Here is a 26,377-nt window from a genome sequence, read left to right as displayed (position 1 = left end):
GTCCGGTTGCACTCTCGCGGATCCTACGTCCGAGAATTACCGATGCATTATCACCAGATTTTTTGCTCGTTCTGTCTGAAGCGTCCTCACGGACGTGCTCGTGCCGTCGGAAAATAGAGTTTCGTTGTGTTCGTACAACCAGTATGTGGCCTACACCGAGAATAGAGCGCGCAATTTACTTTCGCGTTATATCATCTGGTTGTGCGAGCGCGAACCACAGCGGATAACAAAAATACCGAAGCATCTAAAACGAATGAATGGCCGGAATGATGCGGCAGTTTGTCTTCCTTTGTATGCTACCGATGAAATTGCAAGCGCCCAGCGAAAACGAATGCTGGAAGCCGACGAACCTGCAACCCCTGCGTATTCATTCAGTAATGCACGCTGTCGTAAACGGATTGAGTTGTCACGAATCCTCCAACCGGATACCGTCGATATCAGAAAACTATTTATTCGCTACAGAGGTTAGAAATCAGATATTTTAAAGCGTATTCCAATTTGTTTTGCAACCAGATTTTGTATTTTCAGTTTTCGCAATGAAATAATCAAACACTCATATTACACACGCTAAATATTTTTGAATAGTAACTTTCTCGTAAGCTTTATATTAATATTTTAACGCTTTAATGATTTAATGTTTTAATAATTAAGTACTTCAGTACTTCAAGGACAGTACTTTCATACTTCTATGATTTGATACTATATCAATTAAATTCTTTAATACCTAAGAGATTAAATATTTTAATAATTGACGTTATATATTACAAATTCAGAACATTAATATTGCAACAATTATATAAACTAAATATATTTATACAATATATTTGTACATTTGGTGCAACTGGTTTGCTAATCTATGCATTTATAGAAGGCATGCATGGACTGTTATAAAATTGTAGTTTAGCATTGAAAAAAGTCAAGACAGAATGATCAAAATATTCAGAAAACGTTTGAATAGTGCGAAGCACTCTCCTGTTAATACTAAAGAGAGACCGCAGTGTCTCGTGAGTGATAATTCTCGATCTCGCTGCACGGTTAACCTTTTGCACTGGAAAGTCGAACAGTACGCCTGCGAATATTTTATTTCAGAAACTCTCATGTCGAACTACGACTGAACATTACCGATGTTCCACATCCAATGTTCCACATAATGTTCGTATCATTCTATCAGGTTGCTACAACGATTCTATAGCAGATTAGATTTACGATGAAAGTTCGCGATCGTAGATTTCTTAAACCTTACCATTCAATGAATTGCACAGATGCATTGAATTAAAGTTATTTCAAAGATTCAAAATATTTCCCTCTAAAAAATAAATCACAAGTCAAAGTCTCAAGTACTGCAAGAAATAGTCAATTGGTTGAAAGATATTAAAAATGTTGACATTGGGGAAAGAATAAAAATCGCATTTCACTCGTGTGTCTTGCAATCGATGGAGATAGTTTTTATTTTATATAAATATAGGAGGTGCAGTAATGTTTCTTGTACAAATAATGAAGTAAGTTTACGGCAAAATTTGAAAATACGATGCTTGAGCTTGATTGCTGAAATTCTTTATCCGTGAATCGTAGACTTTTAATCGAAAATCGGTATTCGTTGCCGAAGAAAATAATATTTGATCAATTTTTAACCTCGCTCTCCATTTTGGACCGAAAGATTTGCGATCTCCGACGGTGTCCTTTGGCTGGCCGCCTCGTTACAAGACAGTACAAATAGTAGCGGTGGTAAACGATTGTACGGCACTTATTGTTGGTAACACGCGTGAAACAGCGAAACGTTCACGTGAGACCGGGTGGACACGCGTTCCGCGCCGCTCAGGTACATGCTTTACGAGCGAAGGTGTTGCTCCTTAAGATCCTGTCGCGGATAACAACGCGACGTGAGATCTGTTTACGATACAAGCCTCTCTAGTTCCTCTGCCGTCCTTTGCTTCTTCTCTTCTTCATTGTACGGGTTCGCGGAACGAGATTCGAGGAACAACGTTTCTCATGTGCCGGGGCCTGCATCTTTTCAGACATCGTTACAATACTATGGAAACTCACTATACTCACTATACTCACTAAACTCACTAAACTCACTATACTCACTAAACTCACTATACTCACTAAACTCACTATGCTTACTACGCTCACTATGTTCACTATGCTTACTATGCTCACTATACTCACTATGCTCACTATACTCACTATGCTTACTATACTCCCTATGCTCACGATACAGCTCTACAAGTATATTGACTACACAAATATACTTATTTGAAAATGAGCATCTACTGATTATTAAAATTATTAATTGAGAAATTTAATATATGATTAAATTATCGTGTCTTCAATGTACAACATTATTTATTCACTGAATTAAAAAATTTTAAAATGATTGATTTATCAGATTAGTGAACCATTAAACAAGTTTAAATTATATTCTTTATGGTACATTAAATTTCTGAAGGATCAAATTGTGTATGTAATACATTCTTAAATGAATAAATCATAAAAATACTGAAATATCTTACTATACAACTATTCGTTAAACTGCTGATGTGTTACTTACAGCAATTACTTATTAGCATATTGTATGAATAGATTATTACTTTATCAATCCATTAAATTAAACAGGTATATATTAATATTGACACCAAAAGTTATTTTATCTATCATTCATTGAATTAACTTCCTCCAATATGAAAGTATTAACAAAGTATTTTGTTACTAAGTTTATTGAATTTTGTATACATTAAATTAAAGAGCTGTTCAATCATTGATCCATTTAAAATCATTCAATCCATAAATTGTCCAATCATTACGTGGTTGGATTATTAAATTATTAATATGAAATACTTTAGTCACTATTAAGTAAACGACAGTGGCGATATCAGTAGTTACGTAATTGAAATAAATTCGCATATGGACACAAGTGACTGATGAATATTTGAATATAAAAAGTGGCTGATAAAATGTGGATACAACTGTAACGAAATGGACAAAGATTGTAAATTACGATATCGAATAAGAGGGAAACGACTGGAAACGATATAGCACACCGCAAGATCTCGTAACCTTATATTCTCGCAGAAATCCTGGCCGTCGTCGTCGAATCTGACGTCCAGCCGACATGAGCCTCATAATCGGATTATGTCGTCTCGTGTTACCTTAAATCCATCTTGCAATTAATACGTCCACCTTCTATTTGGTAACACGACACCGTCCTAAGTCCGGTTGTTTCACGGGTGTACAGTAGTGTATACGCATGTACGCGTCCATCGAATCGAGACATGGTAGCCCGCAATATCAGGCCCCGTCAAAATAAACCATGTAAATAGTAAACCATACATAATCGATGGTCCGATAACAATTATCTGTATTATCGACAACTGTCACACTGTAAACGCTAGAGGACGCTTCGCGCAGCTTTGGAACTGGGAGAGATTAGTGTGATCGATCGGAATACTGTGAAACACTTATAACTAGATTATGATTTTATGACAAAAATTAGCAAGTGCAACTTTTTGGATTTATACTGATTTAAATCAAATAAGGACGAGCTATAAATATTTAATTAATAGACATTACAACGAATAATCCATCCACCTTCTTCCTGACGCTCTTCAGACTCCATTCTCTCTAGATGTTTTTCACACCTTCGCATTTAAACAATAGCTCATAATTTGCAATAAAACAATCCCACACACAATTTCCGTAAGCAGAAAGTTTAAAAGAATTTTTAGAGATCAACATACTGGTCTCAGTGTATTAAAATAATTCGTAGAAGAAGAAAGTTTCAACTTGGCTTCTGTATCTTGTAATTGATCTAGATTAGTATGTAATTGAATTATTACATGTGCCCTAACGTGTATGGATAAAGAGCACATTTGCCAAAGAAATGCGAGTAGGATTTGGAACGATGTAGCTATACAATAAGAAACTTGAGACTCTCAATTTCTTTCAAGCATGTTAATTTTGTGGTCTTGATCCTTATGCCAAGACCTATAATTGGACACAACGTTCAATATCATTTTACTTTATAGTTTAAATGCATGTTTTCTTTTACTTTTAACGTAAATTCAATTACGATTGCATTTGTATTTATTACAAGGCTGTATGTTACATTCCATGATTCCAGAAAGATGTTATGCAATTCGTTGCACAATGTAATAGTGAAGAAATGAGTTAGTGCTATATACACCGTTCTTTCACTTTGTGAAATGAAACGTTAATACCAAAATGAGGAAGCAGTTTGCTAATCAATACAACATTGGATATCAATTAGTCATCAATTTTCCAGAAGTCGTAAACATAATATTCTTTCGCCATGAACAATAGAATTCAGAGTGACATAAAGTGTTACTGAAACGGAACTATCACGTGACAAGGGTCTTGTGTCATCTGTTTCCAATTCTTGGACACAGTTTATTTTGCTTTTGCGTACAGTTTTTAACTTGCAGTGGCACTGTCGGCATTTAAAATCTTGTCAGATTGATATGACCATCACATACGTTCTTGAACCAGATGAAATTAACCAATTATCCAAAACAGCAGAATCATATATTCTGCGATTCGTGATCACCAACAATAATTTCATTAGATTTAAATTTACTAAATATATATAATATAATATATATAAATCGTCTTTTTACTTCAACTGCAAGTCTGTGATTCGGTTGTCATGACAACCAATAATGTTTTATCTACTATTGAAGTAAAAATCCTAGATTGTACTATTGTCAATTCCCCTGTTATCATATCATTTTTTAAACATTAGATACTTTTGGCGATGAATAAAACAAATAAAATAAAAATCAAATAAATAGATATAATTATCCTAGAATGACATAAATGTTTACGGCCGTTTGGCCGGTCGATAATGTGATCACATTAAATTGTTAAAAACAAATAAGTAGTTACTCAGATATCGACCTAACAACGTACATAAGAATGATACAACTTATATTTCTCTGCTCTTGAAACCGTCATGCAACATGTGCAGTTCGATTAGGCAAAGTAGATGGTATAATAATGCAAAGTAGAATCAAGAGGTGTGAAATTCAATGAAATTTGGACATTACCGTCGAAAAACCAATTCGACTACAAAATGTTGCAGTTTGTATTTCACTGTTTGCTTCGAAACAATAGAAAATGGAAGCTGTAGAAAGTCGAGGGCAAGGTGGACGGAATGACCGTTTCGTCGCGTTTCTCACGAACGAGGTGTCGTTTGTCCCTTTATGGGTGCAATGGGAGACCGTAAGTTCCCGTTTACCGGAGAGGCTAAGGGGCACGACTAATAAATTGGCATTGTGCGCTATCTGGCAAGGACCGTAAATGGGGTGCACCGGGCACGAAGTTGCAGCGGCAAGAAAGTTTGCCGGCGCGACGGTTCCTGGAGCCGTCAACTGACCCTCTTTGCATCTTCGGGGCTTGTTTCTCGGTCACGGAAGTATTTCGGGGTGCATAACCGTCTAACAATGTTGCGAAATGAAACTTTTGTTCGTCCGACGTTAAGATTCTATTAGCATGTTCCCTACCAATACAAATATGCTACCGTCCAAAAGCATTTGGATTCTGAAAAAGGTATCTTTTCATATTTATAGATTAAAATTACAGTCTTTAATAATGTTAACAATTTTACGTCCTTAATATATTATCTTAATTATTGCTAGCTCATTTAAAGATACTGTCTAGTTGTATCCTTCTGTTGTTATTGGAGTACTAGTTTCAGAACAATCTACTATTTAAAATAGATAATAAATATAAAAAACATAGAGAATTAATATCGAATAATAAATATTATATTTAATGTTATAATATGTTTAAACCAAATGTTTTAATCGGGAGAGAATCATTTCAACTATGTACGTTCCCAAATTATTTACTGAAACGAATGCTGGTAGAGAATGTAATAATAAGAATTTTTATGTAATGGTAAAAGAAGAACAATTAATGTGAATGTCTGTTACATATGTCATCTTAGTTTTCTATCATCTGTTCCCCAGTAATAACAATGCTTCAAAATCTACGAGTCAGAATTGAGTTTGATTTGAATTCTCAGTAGGGGATGATTTCTTTGACGGGAACAAAATTTCATTATTTGGTTTGGGAAACCTTTTCGAAGGGGCGGAAAATCGAATTTTATACTACCTGATACGATTAAGTATTGATTCGACGGTAGGAATGGCTCTAAAAGTTCATTGAAGGTAACCCAACAAATTTTTTTTTCAATTTCTAAATTATACATATACAGTGTACAATTTGCACAAAAAAGTTCAATAGAATCAAGAGGGCTGAGTGTGGGGTTATTTTTATTAAAATGATATAATTTATATAATTAAATAATCCTCTTAATGTTTTAATTTTGTATTTAATATAAAAATATTACCAACAAAAATATATGCAATCTGGTGCTTATAGAGAGTTCTCCAAGCGAAAAGGGTTAACAGCTGTGAAGCAAAATATCTGAAATAATTTTTTTCAATTGCTTAATTACGAACGATTACGCGCGAAAGCAAGGAGCTAAAATTTGAAGACGCTCCAACGAGCCGAGACGTAACACGCGAAATCTTCGCCGCGGAAGATTGATAGCGCTAAGTGAGAGCCAGAATTCGGTGGCCGTTTCGACGGAAGTGTATATCGGATCGTGCACTTCCTAGTCGTCTCGGTTCCAGACTAATTCCACCAGCACAACCGTCAGGACCTCCAGTTAGGAGCGCACCAGCCCGACGGCCACGGTTGACGCACGAGTGCGAATCAGTTTTAGCAATCGTGTCGGTCGCGAAACGAGGTCCAAGCCAAGATCAGGTTGGCAGAAGACCAGGACGAGGAATCCCAGTGGCAGACCGCGCGGTGTCCGCTCGTTGATTTTCTGCAGACGAGTTTCAGACGCTTCCCGAACCATATGAGACATCTTTGAACCCCGGGATGGCGAAGCTCGGATCACTTTTATCCGGAGTAACAAACGTTTCATCAAAGTTTCAATTTTCTAGCAGTCAATTCAAATCTTTAGCTATTTTCATCATGTCTAATAAGAATGCTGTTTTAAACCAGAGTTGTTCAAATTCAATTACATTTAATTGAAATTAGCTATTAATTACACTATGTTTTAATTACATAGTTATTCAACTCGGTTGTAATTCATTTACATGATTCAAACCTTACGATTAATTCTATTGGTAGTGGTTTTCGCCACGAGTGTAATTTAAATAAAATGAAATTGAAATGAAGTTATATAATAAAGTTATTTTGAAGAAGCGTGATACATCTTTATGTTTGTCTATCGTATATTCGTTTTTTGTATATTCTTTTGAATTTTGTTCTTCATTATTACTTATTTCTTTATTATTTTGTAATTTGTCATTTGAAGTCAATTATATCGCAATCTGTAATTTAAATTCATCTACATCGTAATTCGTAATTTTAATTCAAGTACATTGTGTTGTGATTTAAATGTCTGAATTACGAAATACAAAGTGATTGAATTACTTTGTAATTAGAAACTTTCCAATAGTACCATTGTAATTCTACAAAAGAGTATTTCAAACACGTTTCAACGTCCTCAACAGCTGCCCATCGTGTGCATAGCATGAGTAGATAGGAACACACATATCCACAAACTTTCCTATCTCGTGCTGTCATCCCTCTTTCCAACGAAACATTGTTTACGTTCAAGCATTTCGTAAAATGCTAAACGTTTCATAAAAATTCATAAAACATCACGATCTCAACATAGCATTATTAAAAAAGGAATTATCGTTGATCTCGAAGAAGTAGGTACAAAAAGATGTAAAATAAATCAACCTTGAACTTGAGTCCCCCCTATAATCTTCCCCTCTAAGGAAGCAGAAAATAACTGCGAACGATTATAGTGGCAAAGTTGTGCAAACAGATAGTTTAATCGGACAATTGTTTCCTTTAAGTGATAGCTATTTTCTAAAGAAAAGCAAAAGCTGTCAATAAAACTATACGAAGATATAGTTTCTGGTTAAAGATTTAGAAACAATCTTTCACTGAGCAATACTTGCGTATTGCGTATCGGAAGAAATAAAAATGCAATTTTCATTAATATAAACATTTAGATTTGTCCTAATTGAATTTATCATAAACGAAATGGTATACGATTTATATTCATGAAATTATTAAATTAGTCGTATCAATGTCATTCGTAAACAATCGTAAAGAAATCGAATACGAAACAGTGAATGTATTGGAAGAATTTAAAACGTTAAAAGGTTACGTTGTTGTCTAATGATTGCAATTATTAAAGAACGATATCAATGTCTTCGCAATTTTTATATCTTGTAATCAGTGCTGACAACTTTTATGTTGCACAAAAATCCGCAGTCTAGTAATCGCGAAGTAAAAATCGTTTTATTATAGCAGTTGAACTCGTGATAAACGATTCAGACATTATTTGCTCAGCTTTCAACAAACTTTGTTTCAAAGTGGAAATTAGTAGCACTAACGGTGTCTGGATATTTCCTTTTTACCATTGCTATATTCTGAGAATATCCAAATTTAATCTATCGTGCTCGAGTCATTTGACTCAAGTACCCTCGGCAGCTGTCGCTTTCCTAATTCAGATTCCCAAGAAATTCGCGAATTGCTTATGTCTTGTACGATACATTCGCAAATTGTGTTCCTGTTGTAGACTATTCATGAAACTGGCAGCATACGGTGCATGTTGCAGAGTACAACCGCGAATAAATATTTGAGCAGAAAGAAATGCATATAAGAATGGAGAACAAAATTTTAAGTGAATTAATTTGATAACTAATTGATGATTAATTCTAAGTACATTAATTTGATAACAACAGAATAATAATTTAAAATAATATAACGCTCGTTATTTTTATATCTGATAATTCAATTGAAACATAGTCTTAGACCATTGAATTCGTTTTTCGCGATTTAAAGATATGATAGAGAATAGATAAGTGTTGTTTACAAGGTGACAAAAATGCATAAAGCAAATAGATAATTCTAAGGTCGTCAGAAAAATTTGAGGATATTGTTACATCACTTTCAACTTATTATAATTATTAATAAGTTGTATTAGTATTAACAGTTATCAATCATCGTGCTTCGTTTATTCCCACATTTTTCATGTTGTGCAAAAATAATTTGTAAGGGATATAAAAGAATGTCCCAAAACAAAAGAGTATGAGTAGCTTCCGGTTTTTCAAGTATGATACTTTTTTGAAAAATATGGCACACAATCGTCTAACATTGAATCAATAAACCTGTTACATCTTTGAAAAGTGTGTACTTAAAATGTGTCGCAAAAAGTTAACGATAATGATATACTACTTAATATACTACTTAACGCATATAATAATTATTTAATTTAATTTTTTTCTACAATTGCAATTTGTACAGTAGATTTTTACGCGCGGCAAGTTTACTATAACGGAAAATATTGCCATTTCTTCGTGCCGAGTACCTCGACCTGTCAGAAACACCTAACCGGTTAATAAATATCAATTAATAACTATGCTCACAGCGAACGGTTTCTTTTTATTCGCCGTAGGTAATAAAAAATGTTCGCGAATGTCTTCGACGCCATTTTAACGACTCTAACTGTTTTCAGAAATCTTGTAGATAAAAACTTTAAGGAGCCGTTCACGCTTCTGAACAATTATCGAACATGACGTCGTCTGATTTATTATACTTATTGTGCGCGGCGCAAGCGGGGATACAGGCGTTGCAACGCGTAGCAGCGGTCGATGCACCTCGCGGAGCCTTCGGATGCGTCTCAAAGCAGTTCCGGGACGCGGAGGCCTCGTTATGTGGGGAATCGCCTTCATCATCCACGAAACTCCGAAGAAACGTGGCATCGCGGGCTTTGGGTGGTCCCGGGCCGTCGATTTTACGACTCGATTTGCTTCCTCGGGAATTCTCGTGCAGCCGCCCCGCCCGCCGACCATTAAGCTCCCCGTATCAACGAAAATATCGATTTATTATTGCTGTTGCACTCCCCGAATCTGAATATGCAAATCGTCACGCTTCATGGGGATTAACATGTTCACTGGCGTCGTTTAGTCACAGTCACAATCTTGTATTAAATTATTAATATACTCCGTCTAAACACGTCGGGTTTTCCACACATATATCTGGAGATTTCAACCAATAAATGTTACAAATTAAACGCTATCACTCTTAATAGTTTCCAATTTCTTTCACAATAATCGAGGCATTTCTTTGGAAACTGGCATTAGATACTTGATTTAGTTAGTGGATAATTGTAAATAACTCTTTTACCTGAGAAAGCTACTAACTCAGGTTTTAAAATAAGTGTTTCAGTTATTACTGGTGAAGCATCATTGTGATAGCTAAAGTACGTGACCATTTAATTGATATTCACTGTGCAATAGTATAATATCGATTATACTATAATCCATGTACGCTGTGTAATCTCATAATCGATGTACCCTATGTAATCTTATAATCGATGTACGCTATCTAATCTTATAATCGATGTACACTATGTAATCGTATAATCGATATACGACATACAATAGGCATATACATTAGTAAGGAATATTATCTATAATTCGTTATCTTGTTATTGGTGAATCATCGATTGTACGCTGATATTTATTTATCCGCTTCCGTAGAGTATTCAAGGAAGTTATTATACTTCTCAGAATTTAATTGAACTTACCGCAGAAAGAAACGTTTTTTCGATAACATATCTACAAATTGCAGCTATACGAAGATGCACAGTTTAATTAACATCAACACAGTCACTGCTATCTTATTATTTAGAGTATCATTAGTAGACTGCGGATTTTTATGGAAATTAAGTATACGATATAAACTAATTGCAAGAGACCGTAGATAAAGTTCCAATATATATAGCAGTACATTGAAAGGCGCTTAATATTTTTATTAATTTACAGTTTATTAACTCATTTTTATGAAAAAAGTTACTGACATCATCTGAGAAACAGTGAACGTCACAAACTTATATCGTTTGTATTATTATACTACGGATATTTATATGCACAATATTATTCGCATACGTCATTTCACCAAAATGAAAGAAAAATTTCCTCCGTCCATCTTATTAATGAAATTTAACGTATTCTTGCTTTTTAGCAATCTACACATACTACAAACGCACAGCGATCTGAAGTCTAATCATTACAAACAATGTTTCATTGCAAACGTGTGGATTTTGTGCATTTGCAGCATTATTTATCTTCTAAAATCCAGCATGGTAAACTGTTATAAAAAACTTAATAAAATCGTCCTAAAATAATTTTTTTATTGATTGACGAAGAAGTCACCATGAATGGCATTGCCATAATTATTTATAAATATCCGCAGAGAGGAAGGGAGAGACTTGAAGCGTCGAATATCGATTCACGTTGATCTCGGAACTCAATGGCACCCAGTCGAGATTTACCACGAGAAACTGAATTGATCTTTGCACTCGAATCTCGAAGATTGGAGCCCCCTCCCCCCCTCCCTCCTTCCCTTCCGGATCCGTGGGGGCTCCTACCATGAATCGCGTTCACGGGGCGTTCACTTTTTTTCTTATACTGTTTCTTTGCTTAAGGAACCACGCCGCGAATACTTGTACGCGCGATCGGCTCAATGCCGGAGGAGCCGAAAGTATGCAGGTACCGTGTACAACCTGCACAGGTAAATACCTGCTCCAGTATACCTGCGGCGCGACATAAGGCCGCCTCCATAAACGTCCGCGTTCGTTCCTTCTCGGCCCTTCGCTGCCCTTTGCTCGGGCGTCTCTCCGTGATATCAAAAAATCTGTTCGCTCCAACAGCTCGAGAAAATGAAATTTTAACTCTTCAACTCTGTTCTCCGTTCATGAACCCCGAAGCAACGCGTCGGATTTATCTTATAAACGTACAAAAATTATCTTCTACATTTCTTCTTCATATTCTTATAATAATGTTGCTTTCCAGATCACAATTGGATCTTCATATCGGTTGTTTATATCAATCTGTGTTTATCAATCGCACAATAATATGACGTATCTTATTTGTTCTTCGAGATAAAGAAATTATGTTGAATAGTATTCCACAGTGTTTTATTTAATAGTTAATGGCAAATAGAACCAAACTGGTTTTTGAGTATTATCTAAAAGAGAGAAGCGTTAAAACAATTTAAGAGTGTTGCTACAGTATTTTCAATGTAACAGAATTAACATTTCAACGAGGTTAATTTTTATTTTTCATGAGGGCCAGACTAATCATTATAATAAATAAACAAAAAAATTGGTATGTCCTCCTAAGTTAAATTGTTGTACCTAACATTTCCGACCGTTCAAAAAATTAAGCCTCAAATTAGTAAAAGCGGTTTTAAATAAGTGAAAATAGATAAACGGAATCACATTTAGAACACTGTGAAATGTATGAAATATGTTTGTTTTGATTAATATGTCTGCGGACGTAAATGTTACAGCAATCCATGCAAAATAACAGGAATGCTATAAAATTCAAATATATAAGCCTCGTTATCATGCATTCAATTGTATGTAGCACAATATTTTTTAAAATTATTATATACTTTAATGTAATGACTAACTGGTCCATTATGTATACTCATTTTATTTTGTTTTTCCTCTGATTATAAAAAGAAATAACTATTCAAACGTAATGTTCTAAGCACTCGATCAAAATGTAATTAATAAAACTTTGAATAACGCAGTTAGTTTAAAAAGAAATCATCTGTCTACTCTTAAAATCAAGCTTTTACAGTCCACGAACTTGTCAAAAGAGCAAAAGACGTACCAAAAATGTTAAAATATCCTGCAGAATGTTGAATTAGTGGATAAAACACTTTAACTCAAGACGACAGAACTAGTTGAAACAAGTTATGCCTATTGGTGTACCACTGCGAAGACACCTGACCTCGGATCGAACCCCGAAACTTCCACGAAGATTTGTCCAGATCTTCAGGAATTATCGGGGCTCGAAGCGGTCGGAGAACTTACCGGTCGCCGGAACAACCGTCCAATTAGCGTGCTTGAAAGCGCTATAAATTCCTGTTTGACAACCACCGTCCCTCCCCGTAATAACCTCGGGGGAGTCGGAGGGTTCCCAGGAAGTGGCGCACCACCCACTTCGAGCTTCCTCTCGTGGACCACGGGGAAGGGCTTTTTAAAGGTTGTTGGAGGGTGACTTACGAAACCGCGTCGTGACCGGTCGCCACGACTCGAAATGTGAGAAAATCGAGCCCGCTAACGGGCCAGCGATAAATCAACGAACCTGAAAGCTTCGAGGAGACACAGCGGCGGCGATCAACGGAACTTTTCGAGGGAACTATCTATGCACCGGCCGATCGCTTCGAGCCATTGCACTTCTAAATATAATTCGAGTCTTCGCTGGTTTATAATGGACCTTGATTTATGAAGGATCGAAATTGACTACTCCAGCAGGAGGAGATGTCATTTTCATTTCGCTCTGATATTGAGTCTGATTTAGTTGGTATTTTCTACATCTCTGTCCACTGTTGATTACTTTGTCGTTAAGATTTTACTAAAATTATGTATTTTTATAATTACATAGCTTATCTTTAAGATACACGTTATTTGTTGAAGTACGTAATACATTGTTAATATTGAGATATGGCTTTGTTTAATGCGTACCACAAATAAAAAAAAAATATACAAATTTAGAAGAAATTTATAAAAATTAAAAATAGAATAAACATTAAGGAAACTAAAATCAATATTTTCCTTGACGCTGTACGAATTTGTAGCCTATAAAAGCTCCTAAGAATAAGTATCTGTGTAACACGTTCTTTAACTTTTGTCAGTAAGTGTATGATTAAATCGCTAAATGAAAGTATTAAAAATGTAACATCACATACAATAAATGTCCATCGATGAATGAGGAGCACGAATCTTTGACCAGGAACAGAAAGTTCCGATGATCAAAGTGTGTCAGATTATCGATCGAAACGTATTCCGATGGCAAAGGAGTCTCACAGGTGCACAGTACTGGTTCTTTGACTTTTGTCGGTACACGACCATCCTGGCACGTTACGAATTTACCTCGTAATTCAATTCCCACGACCACTGAGCGATAATTACAGACCGCGGCGCAGGACCCTCACGTACTCACCACCATGCTGTGCGGTCATCTTTTTGCTTTTTCACCGTAACGCGTAGACGATTCTCTCCGCGCGCGCGCGCGCACCATAAGGAACCTCTCTTTCTTTTCATTAGCCCCCTTTTTTTCTTCCCATCCTTTCTTCTTTCTTACGCCCAATTCGTTCGCCTTACTTTCTACCTTCCTTTCTCCGTCTCGCTCCTTTTCTCGCCGGGGCCCTGCCGCGCGCTGTTTCCATTCTCGCATTTTACCCTTATTTCGTCGCTGCTTATTTTTTCACACCTCCAATTAGCTTCTCATTATTTTTTGCATATTAAGTATACCTTGATAACTTCGTTCTTTTCCATTTCTTTTCTAGGCGGTCGTTTATACCTCTATATCATCTTTGTCTTCTCATTTTGTTTTCTGCGTATTCTTTGTGCTCGTTCGTTGCTGCTTGGATATTTGTGTATACAGGGTGGTCCTCCATCTAAATTGCTTCGGAACCAGTTTCTTGTACAACAAAATCTTTCTAACAGAAGTTGTAGGGTATCGAATCGGGTATAGTTTGACGTAGTAAAAATTATTATTATCATTATTATCTTTATTACTTTGCTTTTAATCGAAAGTTAATTGTATCAGAGTATGCTCAGTTCATGCCCTATATTCTTTGTTCGAATTATTCTGCGATAAAAGTGCCAGTTTTCGAGTAATGTAAGTGGTAGATCTTTGTGAGTCGCCCTGTATAATTAAGCTGTGGATTTCTATACAAATTCTCATTTTTATGCGTTATTTTACACAAATTAGAATCAAAGATAAGTATCCAACCTTCGTTAATTAAACGATTAATCGTTGTGAAAATAAAATAAAACTACTAGTAGACTTCATTGTTTATACATCTTCTTCCATTTGAAAAATTTGTATATACCAGAAATGTGTAAAAATTCGTCTAATGATTATATCGTAGTACTTTCTTAAAATCAAAATTATCAAAATTTTCTAGATTTATCACAGAAACCGTAACCACTTACTAGAAATACGTTTTTACTTATCATACTTTTACGAAAAATTGAAAATAATATTTCGATCGTTCCCTATTCTGATGTTTGTACAGTTTTTAATTTTAGCTATAAATTGTTCCTATAAATGAATAAAATCCACAGTGTGCTACTGTCTACTACTATCTGCAGCTATCAGTTTACGATTATTATCATTCATTTCACGAGACAAGTAGGTCAGTTTAAGCAAATGCGCGATGTTAATGGCGTGTATATTTATAAAACATCATTTTTTTCTGACAACTAGAAACCAGTCCTAATCCCGACGTGTCAATTAACATCGAAACTAGCAGAAATTAACGTCGCGTTGAAATCAGATAAAGATACTGAAGTATTTTACAATGTTGTAAGATCTTTATGCCACCATCCAAGAATCTACTAATTACATCAAAATCAGGCAATAACGCGGACGTTGCGTCTACGGCTACCAGGTAGCAATACAGTAAATGACGCAACGCTTGCGCCATCAAATCAGTTAATTCGATTCGTATTTGAAGTTATTACCTTTACGTTCATAAATGTCGTTCATAAATCACAAATGGGGAAAAAATATCGTCTACCAACCGGGGCCCTGTAGCAGTTTTGAAAGCTCGAAAAGAATCCGGCGCACAAGTTTTTCGAAAAGACATTCCTGAAGATTGCCTTATTTTCAGCGTGTTACATGAGTTGCCCCCCTTTAACACATTCGCAAAGGAGACTGGCATTCCTTGGATTTCGAGCGAGTCGTTGGCTCATTTTAAATTTAACTTCTGTTTGCGCTACTGATTGGCGTGACGAGGCGGTGGGACCGCGGCCGAGCCGCCCACACAATCACCGACAACGAAATAAATTAATTTGTTCCTACCGAAAATGGGCATGGTGATGGACTGCCTTCGTCCCGGCGTGTATCACCGACGAGTAGAAACGCGTAAGCACAATTACTAGACGGGTACAAATGATCGTCAAAAGCTCGGTAAGGCGGCTGTCGTTTATTTCTCGAAAAAGAACGCGACACGCGTTTAATAACCAAACCTCTTGACTCATACCGGCGATTTCAAAATAAATGTGTCAAGTTCACTAGAAAGTTCATCCCTAGGTCGATTTATAGTAAACTTTGTAAAGCTGTGTCAAAAAAATGATTTAATAATTAAATCGACAGCGCATAATTTATTAAATTATTTTGTTCGTGATTTATTTTATTACCCTAATAAGAAAATTGATTATAAGTCATTTCTTTTAAGGAACATTTAGTTCAAACAATCGTATGAATGTATAATATTAAAAGACAATAAATTCGTATTGTTATGACAAGTACAAGATTATTTTTAGTAAGATATTCTAATTAAATTATTTTATTTGTTAATACATTTCATGGATTCAGTGATAAACTGAATTGTAATCCATTTGTTTGGAAGAATTTTTATTCACAGTAATCATATCATTGCATAATGTGTTACTGAGTCGATGTATAAATATAAAACCGTTATTGTAGAAACAAAATTTTCTGGAACAAGAGATTCTTATTTTTAAAATAAATTATTGTATTTAATTGATGCACCTTTTTGGGGATTATTAGTTTAAAATGATCATATTAAAGTTCATAAAAAATTAACTTAAAAATCGGCCGAGTTAGGAGTTTATGATAGCGTTAGTAAAATTTTGTGAATTGTTTCAGCACTTTTAAACATTAATTTGTTGCGAATCCTTTTACTTTCTTCCGATTTATGCCTCAATATGTTCAATCATCGTACATATGTACGATGAACTCACTCGTATCACCCAATTATTACGGTAAGCGATAATTGCATCAGCAAAGTAATATAACAACAATGCAACAATGCAACAATGTTCTAAGGGGTTCGAGGGACGAGAGAAACAATTATGAACAACGATGTCTGCTCGTAAAATTAATAAACGCAATGAACGCTAACGAGGATCATAAATATGTCCGCCGCAGTTTGCTTATCCGTCGATTAGCATAATCAGTCCCGATACTTGTAGACCTTTATTTAAGAGTGACACGATGAATTGTGGCGTACATTCGCAGGACCCCGCCACATGTTAAATTTCGGTACTATAACACAAATCTTCTTACTCAAATAAAATACGAGTTCCGCATATTTATATGTATAGTAAATGTTGCGCAACATACTGCAGCAGACAACATGCTATTACGATAATAACGTAATAAGTAGATTGCGTATTTGATACAGTTACGACATACGCGAGTACATAAAATATGAAACAGTAAATGCAGGGAATAAATCTAACAATACCGTTAGATTGTTTTCAAGGTATTAAAAATGCTGGCACTGAAAATAAATTTTCATTTCGCTCCTGTTTCGTTGCAGCTAAGGTACAGGATTTTTATTCTGTACACAGATCCGCGATCAATGTAAATCAGTATTAAGCAGTACGTATTTATATAAACTCTCATTTCCATACAGTATTTTACAACAACTAAGATTCAAGAAAAGTTTCCCTCGTCAATTTAAAGACTGGTCATTAAGAAAATTAAATAAAAGTGACATTAGCATTCTTGTTAATTTATACGGTTTCTTGCATTTTAAAAAAATAAATTTCAGCAGTTTAATAATTATACGAGACTGCTCTTATTAGTTGAAGTGTGTGAATATAATATATTTTTATTAGTTATAATGTGTGAGTATAAATTATTATTATTAATGAAGTTTCCGAGTATGGGATTACAATAAATAATACTCAGTAAAAACAAGTGACGACTGCGGAGTTATCTTTATTAAGATCCTATAATTGAATAATTCAATGATTTGAAAAGTGTTTAAGGCGATTGAGATTGTTATTTCTGTATCAAAATATTTCACGTGAAATTTGTGTTACCTTTTTAATTTTGTATTTAATAGCATTAATCAAATATTACTATCAATAGTCATAACTCTTTGAAAATATTTTCGTAATATTAAAAGTCTATTAAAAAAAATAATTTGCTACAAATGAATTGAAATAAATTGCGTGTAACATCGTTTTGTTCCTGAATTATTTCAAACAAATCGTCTTAATTATCGTCACGATAATAAGTAGTTAAGCAATTACGGTGACAATTATTGAGTAACAACGTAATTGTTCAGTCCAACCATTAATAATAACACCTCTTTAAATGTCGTAATGAAAGCTTTCTTTAACGAGCCGTCTTAATTAATTATTACGAGGAAATCGTCTTGCGCAGACGATCCCGTGTACCGCGATGATTCGCCGGAGGTAGTATCTCTTTGGGGGATTAGCAATCAGTATCCAGTTAGGGAACCGAGTCTTCAACCCACACTCATCTCCCCTAATTGCACACAAAGATTTCGTTTATCTTAACATATCCATTATATACCAGCCGGGGCTTGCTGGTCGATACATTCTCCCACTATCGTCATAATTGTATTCAGATAACGTTGCGAATATTCGCGGATTCAGTTTAATTAAATCATTTTAATCTTCGCAAATAATTCCAATGCTTTTTATCGTGTATTAATTTATAACTGGTGAAAGGACCAGAATAGCATTATCAACGAAATTTTTAATTAAACGCTTTTCTGTCTTATCTTTGTATAATTGCAAGTTACTTTTCATGTTTAACAGAATTTTTAACGACCAGATAAATTTCAATGTGAAAAAAACATTCCGATTTGAAGAATATGCAAAAGTATAAATCGTGCGAACGTGCTGAAACTAAAGTAGTTTGTACGAATTTTTGTTTAGGAAAATTCTACCTTGTACGTTCTTAAAATTTTTAGGATATGTTCACATATTTCTATAGTTCCTACTAAAAGATATTTTTGTTTAACGATAGATATAAATTTTTCGTTTTTAAATATTTTTTCTTTTGATTTGAAGTATATCTCGTACGCATATGTATGTATATTTTATGCGCATACTTCTGTCATAAATGCATCCGAGTTCTAGTTATTCGAAGCTTATGCATAGGCATATTATGCATAGATTTATTTGCTCGAATTGTAAGGATTACCGGACAATAAACCCAAATCCGTTTGTTAACTTTAACATATTGCTACAGAATAACCGTAAGTAATTGCAAGTATACAAATGAGAACATTCAACACCTTTTCGACCGATATTTTCTATTATACAATTTACCAAAGAAATGTAATGGCACAGCAAAAGTCGAGAAGTGATTGCATAGAAAATATAGAACATGGAATTTAATTTTAATTAAAAATTATCAAATGACGTCCTTCAAACCCTTCGGAAAAAATAGTGACAAATAGGAATTACTAAGAATGTGTCTTCTGATTTGGATAGAAGTAATGTTAATAAAGGGCCACCTAAACAAAATTTGCGATACTTCGAAAATAAATTTCGAAAATGCATCTACTTTCACGTAGTTAAAAGCGTTACCGTCGACGTCAACAATACGAGCCGTTGCACCGACTAATTAAACGAGAGAAAAAGAAGAACAAGTCGACCGACAACCGCTAACTAAGCCGATTAAAAAGTAGGAGGGCAGAATCAACGGAAAAGTCGTTCGGGGCGGGGTCTCTTCAACTCCCGCGTCCTTATTACCGATCCTTTAGAAAAAGGGCCGCGCTCTCGACGCTCGTTAAAACGTTTTTCGCGGGCCGCCGCTCGCAATTTGCCGTGTACCCGTAGCAGGTATACCCTGTGCCGGTTCGAGCACGTGAAATTCTGAGAAAGGAGACCAGAAAGTACCCATTCTCGGTCTGCTCGCGCTCCCGTCCCGTCGTCCGTCTCCGTTTCTCGTGTTTCGCGTAATCAATGCCACACCGTCTTCGGTCCCCTCTTTTCCCTGACCCCCTTTCTCGGGCCCTTTCCTTCGGGTCGCAATACGCCAGGCCGCAAGACCCGGGCCACATAAATTCGAAGCGGGCGCAGTGCGTGAAACGAGACTAACGAGCGGGAAAAAGGCAACTTTACGATATTTCGGCAAGGAACAACGGTCACGCCTCCTTCTCTCTTCTAATATTGCCAGATAACTTTGACCCCCTTCTGGGACCTTCGATGTCACAGTCTCCCACGGTGTGAGAAGAATAGGTGGTCCGACGCCATCCCCACTCCTGTGCTCTTGATGAGGTAATTCTTGTTTGGCTTGCTAGGTGCTCTACTGAAGATGACATCTTATTGACGAGAGCTTGAATGCATATATTATACATGTACATGATATCATATACATGCACCGCGGACCAAGTACTTAAAATATTCTGTACACTTACATATTATGTTGTATCTAACACATGATTTATTACGATATAAATGTATCAATTAATGAATTTAATGTATTTATTTATTATTGATTTTATGAATGAAAATGTAATGGATGCCGGATGCCGACATAATATCGGCCCGTGCTGCACTGGCGAAAAGTGCCTTACACTTATACCTTTGCTATTTATGTAATTTCCAATGACTATAGAAAGATTGGCGTCACTGTCTCATTCTCAATTTCGTCCTTAATACACTGCTTTTTGAATTATGTAAATATTGCTTATAACCGGCACTAAGAGGGTTTAGCATTAATAGTACGAAATGAAAGGTAGAAATTGTAATGCATTTGGAAACAATATTCAAGTGATTCAATTAGATATTATACACTGTATAGAGATCATCAACGTCAGAGTAATCTTGTGGTAGGGATATGCGAGTCGGGTAATCATTCTTCTTACACCATGACGTTCTCATATAAGTTAATTATTTGTTGTCCAAATATTGCAAACTACGTCGAAACTGCATTCTGAATATATAGTATATGAGTAATATTGTATATTACTCATTACTGGTTTCATTTTTAAAAGTGAATTTAAAATGTTAATAATATATGTAATAATCTGACTATGATATATGATAGAATAATGTATCATAACTTTTTTTTAAATATTTGATAATTATGTCCTGTAAATTTATTTTTTATATTTTTTATATTCAGATGATTAAGGAAAAATGGAATGTAAAAGAGCAATTTATATAAAAAGATATTTCAAAAGCTACAGTTACAGGGTTAGATAAATTTTAGTAATTAATCTAACCTGTTTGAGGTCCAAGACAATGGTAATGTACTCGTACTGGTCCCCGTTGGCCAAGGTCGGACTCTGCCACCACTTTGCAGGGTTCGAGTCCAGAATATTACTGATGTTGTGCCTTTTACCAGGATCGGGACTCCTAGCATCGCAAACCGCACATCTCGACGACTCGGACGGTTTGCAAAACGTCTCAGGCCCATCCTCGCCACAAGTTGCATTCACTGAAACGCCTGCCTTCGCTGCAACGTTGAACGTCGACGGGAACAGACCGCTGTTCCTCAAACTTTTGCTCGTCCCGTACAAACCGGATGGACCTGGAAATAAACACAAAACGTGCTATGATCCTGTGATGTAATACATTCTTGAACTCATTGCCATAGCTCAACGAGTCTGACTAGTGATAGAAATTTCTGTTAACTAATTAGCTGTTGCGATCTCCTTGAAAAGTGTGCAAGATAATCACACTTGTATATGTTTTAATTACTTCATATGTTGTTTAAATACAGCGCTATTATAAAATATATTAATTAATAAAGAATATGAAAGTATATATCCTTCCTATTTAAGATGTTACAATATTTTTTGTTATTCAAGTATATTAAGGGCATCCCTCCAAGTGGTGATATACGATCAACTTCTGCAAGGAACATCCTTTCAGTTTAATTTTAATAACTCAGGTCGTTTATCTTGTTGCACGATAAAATAATAAAGTAGTAAAATATATGTAGAATTCCTTTGTCCAATGAATTGGACATTCCTTTGGTATGAAATTAGTTTCTGCTGGTGCAGTTCGTTGCATGAAAAAAAAATAGTAAGATATACAATAGAACATGAAAGCGTGCAATGTTTTCAATATAAAACAAATAAAATTATAGAAATCTAGACTGCTTTCTTTTTTTAAATCTCGATTCATCGTTGAGGAAAAAGAACAATATTATTTTATCTGTAAGCATGGTTCAATATTTTAAACATGCACAAGTTAGCTACAAATTGAGTACGATTTTTCATAATAAATTGTTGAAATCAAATACACCAAGACAGTGTGTTGATCGTGCATCCTACATATCTCTGCAGACTGTTCTCATATCTAATCAACTACTGAATATGTAAAATTCGACGTTGATGAGCACAACCACTTAAACATGTACACTCATCCTCAATACATTATTTAGATATTATACATATATTATACACTTACAGAGAAGCGAAAACATTGCTCTAACAATGTTTAGTATTAATCAAATTGATTAGAACTTGTGTCAATTTTAGGATTTAATTTTCACCATTTAACATGTTAACACTTTGTACTCGAGTGGCGACTCTAAAATTGTTGTAACACGTATCAAAATTATTCTTATAGATATCACCAAAGCTTAGATTGAAAAATTTATTGAAAGTGTAATTGTTATATGAGTCACTTGACTCAATTTCATATGCATAGAATGAATTTTGTTATATAAAATGGAAATACTAGAAGCGAGAAAAATTATTTCAGATTTCCAGTTGAGATCTCTTCGAGTGCAAAGAGTTAAATATGTCATCGACTCGTTATTAGGCGATGAGATCTTTCACTTTTCTCCACGGGCAATATGAGATTGGTTCAACGTACGTTCCAAACGTTCGGGGAAGAGGTTCGCAGTATCGTCGAGCCAATATCGAGAAACGAAAATGTTCAGAGGAACTTGCCGGTGCCTCGATCCGAACGGAAATTCACGCGCAGCGGCGAGCGAGCCGAGATTTATCTCGCGATTTCCTCGAGGCGCATACATCGACGGGTTTTGACAGAGCTCTCAGCGTGAAACCGATCGTCCACGGCGAAACAGGTTGCCGCGGAGGATGCGGCGCTGCAGCCTGGCCATTGTATGGTAGTATGCACGAACAGGTTCACCGGTAACCCGGCCACCCTCGACACTCGCGAACAGGTTAAACGCGCGTAATCGACACGCGAGTCTACAAGCCATCGAAGAAACGTGACGAGCTATCGAGCACCGTTGCCACGGACTCGCACTCGCCGCGAGAGTCAACGCGCTCGTTGACATCTATCCGATGACAGTTCGCCGAGCATGATAACACCACTTCCGTTGATATTTACGAGGAGAACCGTGACTGTACTAATAATGCCAGTCTGCGACAAAATAACATAATTACCTAGTTTTTATAAATATTATTACAATAAGATATTTTACCATAATAACAGTTACAAATTAGAGGTATGGAAGGTTTCAAAGTTAACTGGTGAAAGTTCAATATATTCTATAATTGAAGAAATTCTTTCTTATTAACCCCTTTAGTTGACAAAACAATATGCATATTATACAATAGCTTTAAATGCTTTGATATCTCGATCGTCCAATGTCAGAACTCTCTGTGTAAAATGATATACTATATTTTTATTATGCGATTATTATTAACTAAAAATCTATTTTATTATGCGAATCAATCATATCTCTCTACTTAGTCCTAGAATAGTTGAAATTATATTGTATTTGTTTCAGTGTTCAAGAACCCATACATCCTCTGGTTCGTTGGCTCTTCATACACTTGACCCTGCAGCGACCGCGAAGCGTCTCGCGAAGGTCAGATCAAAATTTGCAGTTGGCATCGAGACGTTTCTAAACCGCTGCACACTTGCCCCTCATTTATTTAGACCCCACGTAACTTGACGGAACGTTCGAAATCTGTTTAGAAAAATCCGACCTGGGGGGACTAATCCAATCTTCCCCGACCAGTGACTAATTCGTCCTCTTCGCGTCCGCTGGTTTCGGTTTCGAAAATAACGGGAGTTGGTGTCCGCCCGAAAAGCGAATCTGTTCGCTCGACCGCGTGGAAACGGATCGCGTGTCTACACGCGCGTACCGACGCGGATACATGTATATGTACATATAAAAGCTCCGGAAAAGGAGCATAGCAGCCGGGGGAGAGTATTGTGTCTCGTCGGCGAACCGGACTGCTCCGTTCGCTCGGTCCTTGTTCCACGGACGGTGTGCACCGAAGAGACTTAAGCCCACCACGAGTGACTGATGACGACAGAAATAACCCTGTTCCATCTTTCCGGCGACCGGCCGGTCGGCGCACGTGTCCACGTTCGTGAGGGAACCTACGCAACGCCGAGAGAAGCGCGACGATACGGAGGGAGACGGCGGACCGCGTGATATCATCCACGTATCGCGCTGCAATACGATGCGATTCGCTGCAAATAGGGCTTGAAGAAGACTGTTAAAATTTTCAATTGATTCTAATGTAACACATATTTTGTTTATTTTTAACTTGTCTGTTTTAAGAAAACCGTTAAGGTTATAGTACCTATTGTGGAGACTATCATTGATTTTTTTAAAACTTGGAAGTGTTGTTGAATATTTCTAGTACTATTCGACCGATTGATATTTTTAAGTAACGTCGTGAACTTCCAAATATTTAGAAATAATATGGGTAAACCAGCCTGTACCTATTACGGAACGTAGTCGTCGTATCATATATTTGTGTTCCGTACTTAATATCGCTAACTTGGAACAAATGAACATTAAAATAGTAATATTAAAGTTCAAATGACCATGGAAAATAGGAAGAAAGAAAAAATTTAAGTTCTTGCTTAGAAAGTAGTGGAAAAAATATTTTGTTTACAACTGATCGTTACATAAAAGTATTCGTATGAGTGGATTTATAAAGAACAATGTTTAAAAATATGAGTAGTCTAATCTCTAATTTTTATTTGATTGAAGAAGGAGGCACAATTAAGAAGGAGACACAATCGAGAGGTGTTTCACATAATAGATCCTTTTACCTTGTAAGTTCACTGAGACTAAATATTTTTAATTGTTTTATCGTTCCATCCAATTACAATTTTTGTCTAGTAAACTAATTCTTTTAGCATCCCAAAAAAATTTAAATCCCCTGTATACGAAAACTTTTTTGACATTTTTATTTATCCAGCTTCCAATCTCTTAAATAAAGGTAAGTAAATTCCAAAATAGCATACATTTTTACGTTATAATTTAAAAAGTATGTGAAAAAATAAATAACTGTTAAAAATTGAACTTCTATAAAAAAAATTAAAAAGTTAATGTCAAGAAGAAATAAAGAAAAAAGAAATAATTCAAAAGTGGAAAATTTATTAAATGATTCACATATATATGTTTGCACTTAAATTCAAACCCTAGCTGCACAAGGTGGGATCAGATAGTATCCGATGCAACAGAAGTGTACTCCATTTCACCCTCCACATACAATCGATCACTTACTGGGGCTAAGTTCTATGGTTATGAGCTAATGGATACGGATCACTGCTCGAACCCTTCAGAGCCACAAAAATCGATATCATAAACAACGCTAATGTTACCAAATTGATTTAAACGATCTGTATTCTTTCGCGAGCATTTAACAAGTGTTTGTACCTCATCAGTATGTATCTCACTGTGGCTAACATTTATAATAAGATTTGCGTAAAATCTTTATTTTGTATAAAAATCCACAGTCAACTTATCAGTAGTCTACACTTGTACATTTATAGTAGAAATGAGTAGGTGAGATGTAAAAGTAGGAAAATTATAAAAACCTAACAGGATCGATGTATTATCACTATACCACGGATTTTTATGCGAAATAAAAATGATCTAAGTTAATTATAAGAAACTTAAATCTGATATAAATGTCTTTTCTACTTTAGTAATTCTAATAAGTCAAAAATACGTAAAATCCGCAGTCTAATTATCACCAGCTTATATAAATAATATAAAAAGTATTTATGTTGCAGAAAACTCTACTCTCGAGTTATCAGAAAGAAGTACGACATTTTGACTATCATCGTTAACTGTTTCGCACACCTTATTCCATTAAAATAACAATAAATGTGAGAACTTTATTTAAGAATAATAAAATCCTGTATAGTAAAAGAAAGAAAGAAGTACAGTGCCCTTAGAAACAGCTCTATTTATGGTCCTAAACGGCAGCTGAGCTTCTTCGAGCCACTGTTTCGTGTTCAGAATCGCTTGTTTACAAAATACTCTGCGGAGGGTTGGCCCACATGCCGTTGGTCACGAGTGGACTGCCATGGTGGTCCTTATGACTGATAATGCCGCTACCCATGGGCTGTTTCGTTCGTGTTCCACCGTTCACGATCTTGAAAAGGCATGGGGGGGGGAGGGGAGACGAGAGAAACGGAGATCTCCAAACGCTAATCGACGCGTTCGAGGATCCTCTATTGACCCAATCTTACACTTAAACCGTGGAAAAGAGAACGAAGTGCTGGTAGGACTCGATGTTTGTCCATTAAGTTATC

General features: G+C 35.7%; 1 protein-coding gene across 1 annotated transcript in view; it reads right to left on the bottom strand.

The window, feature by feature from the left end:
* Wb (wing blister) overlaps positions 1 to 26,377 on the bottom strand; it is a 201,303-nt gene that overhangs the window by 140,586 nt on the left and 34,340 nt on the right. The window contains exon 2 of the mRNA XM_078193256.1: positions 21,109 to 21,416. Coding sequence (XP_078049382.1) covers positions 21,109 to 21,416 — 308 coding nt within the window. The remainder of the gene's footprint in view (positions 1 to 21,108; positions 21,417 to 26,377) is intronic.

Source organism: Augochlora pura, chromosome 10, assembly GCF_028453695.1.
Source record: "Augochlora pura isolate Apur16 chromosome 10, APUR_v2.2.1, whole genome shotgun sequence".
In the NCBI taxonomy this organism is placed as follows: domain Eukaryota; kingdom Metazoa; phylum Arthropoda; class Insecta; order Hymenoptera; family Halictidae; genus Augochlora; species Augochlora pura.
This window is presented reverse-complemented; position numbering and strand designations above follow the sequence as displayed.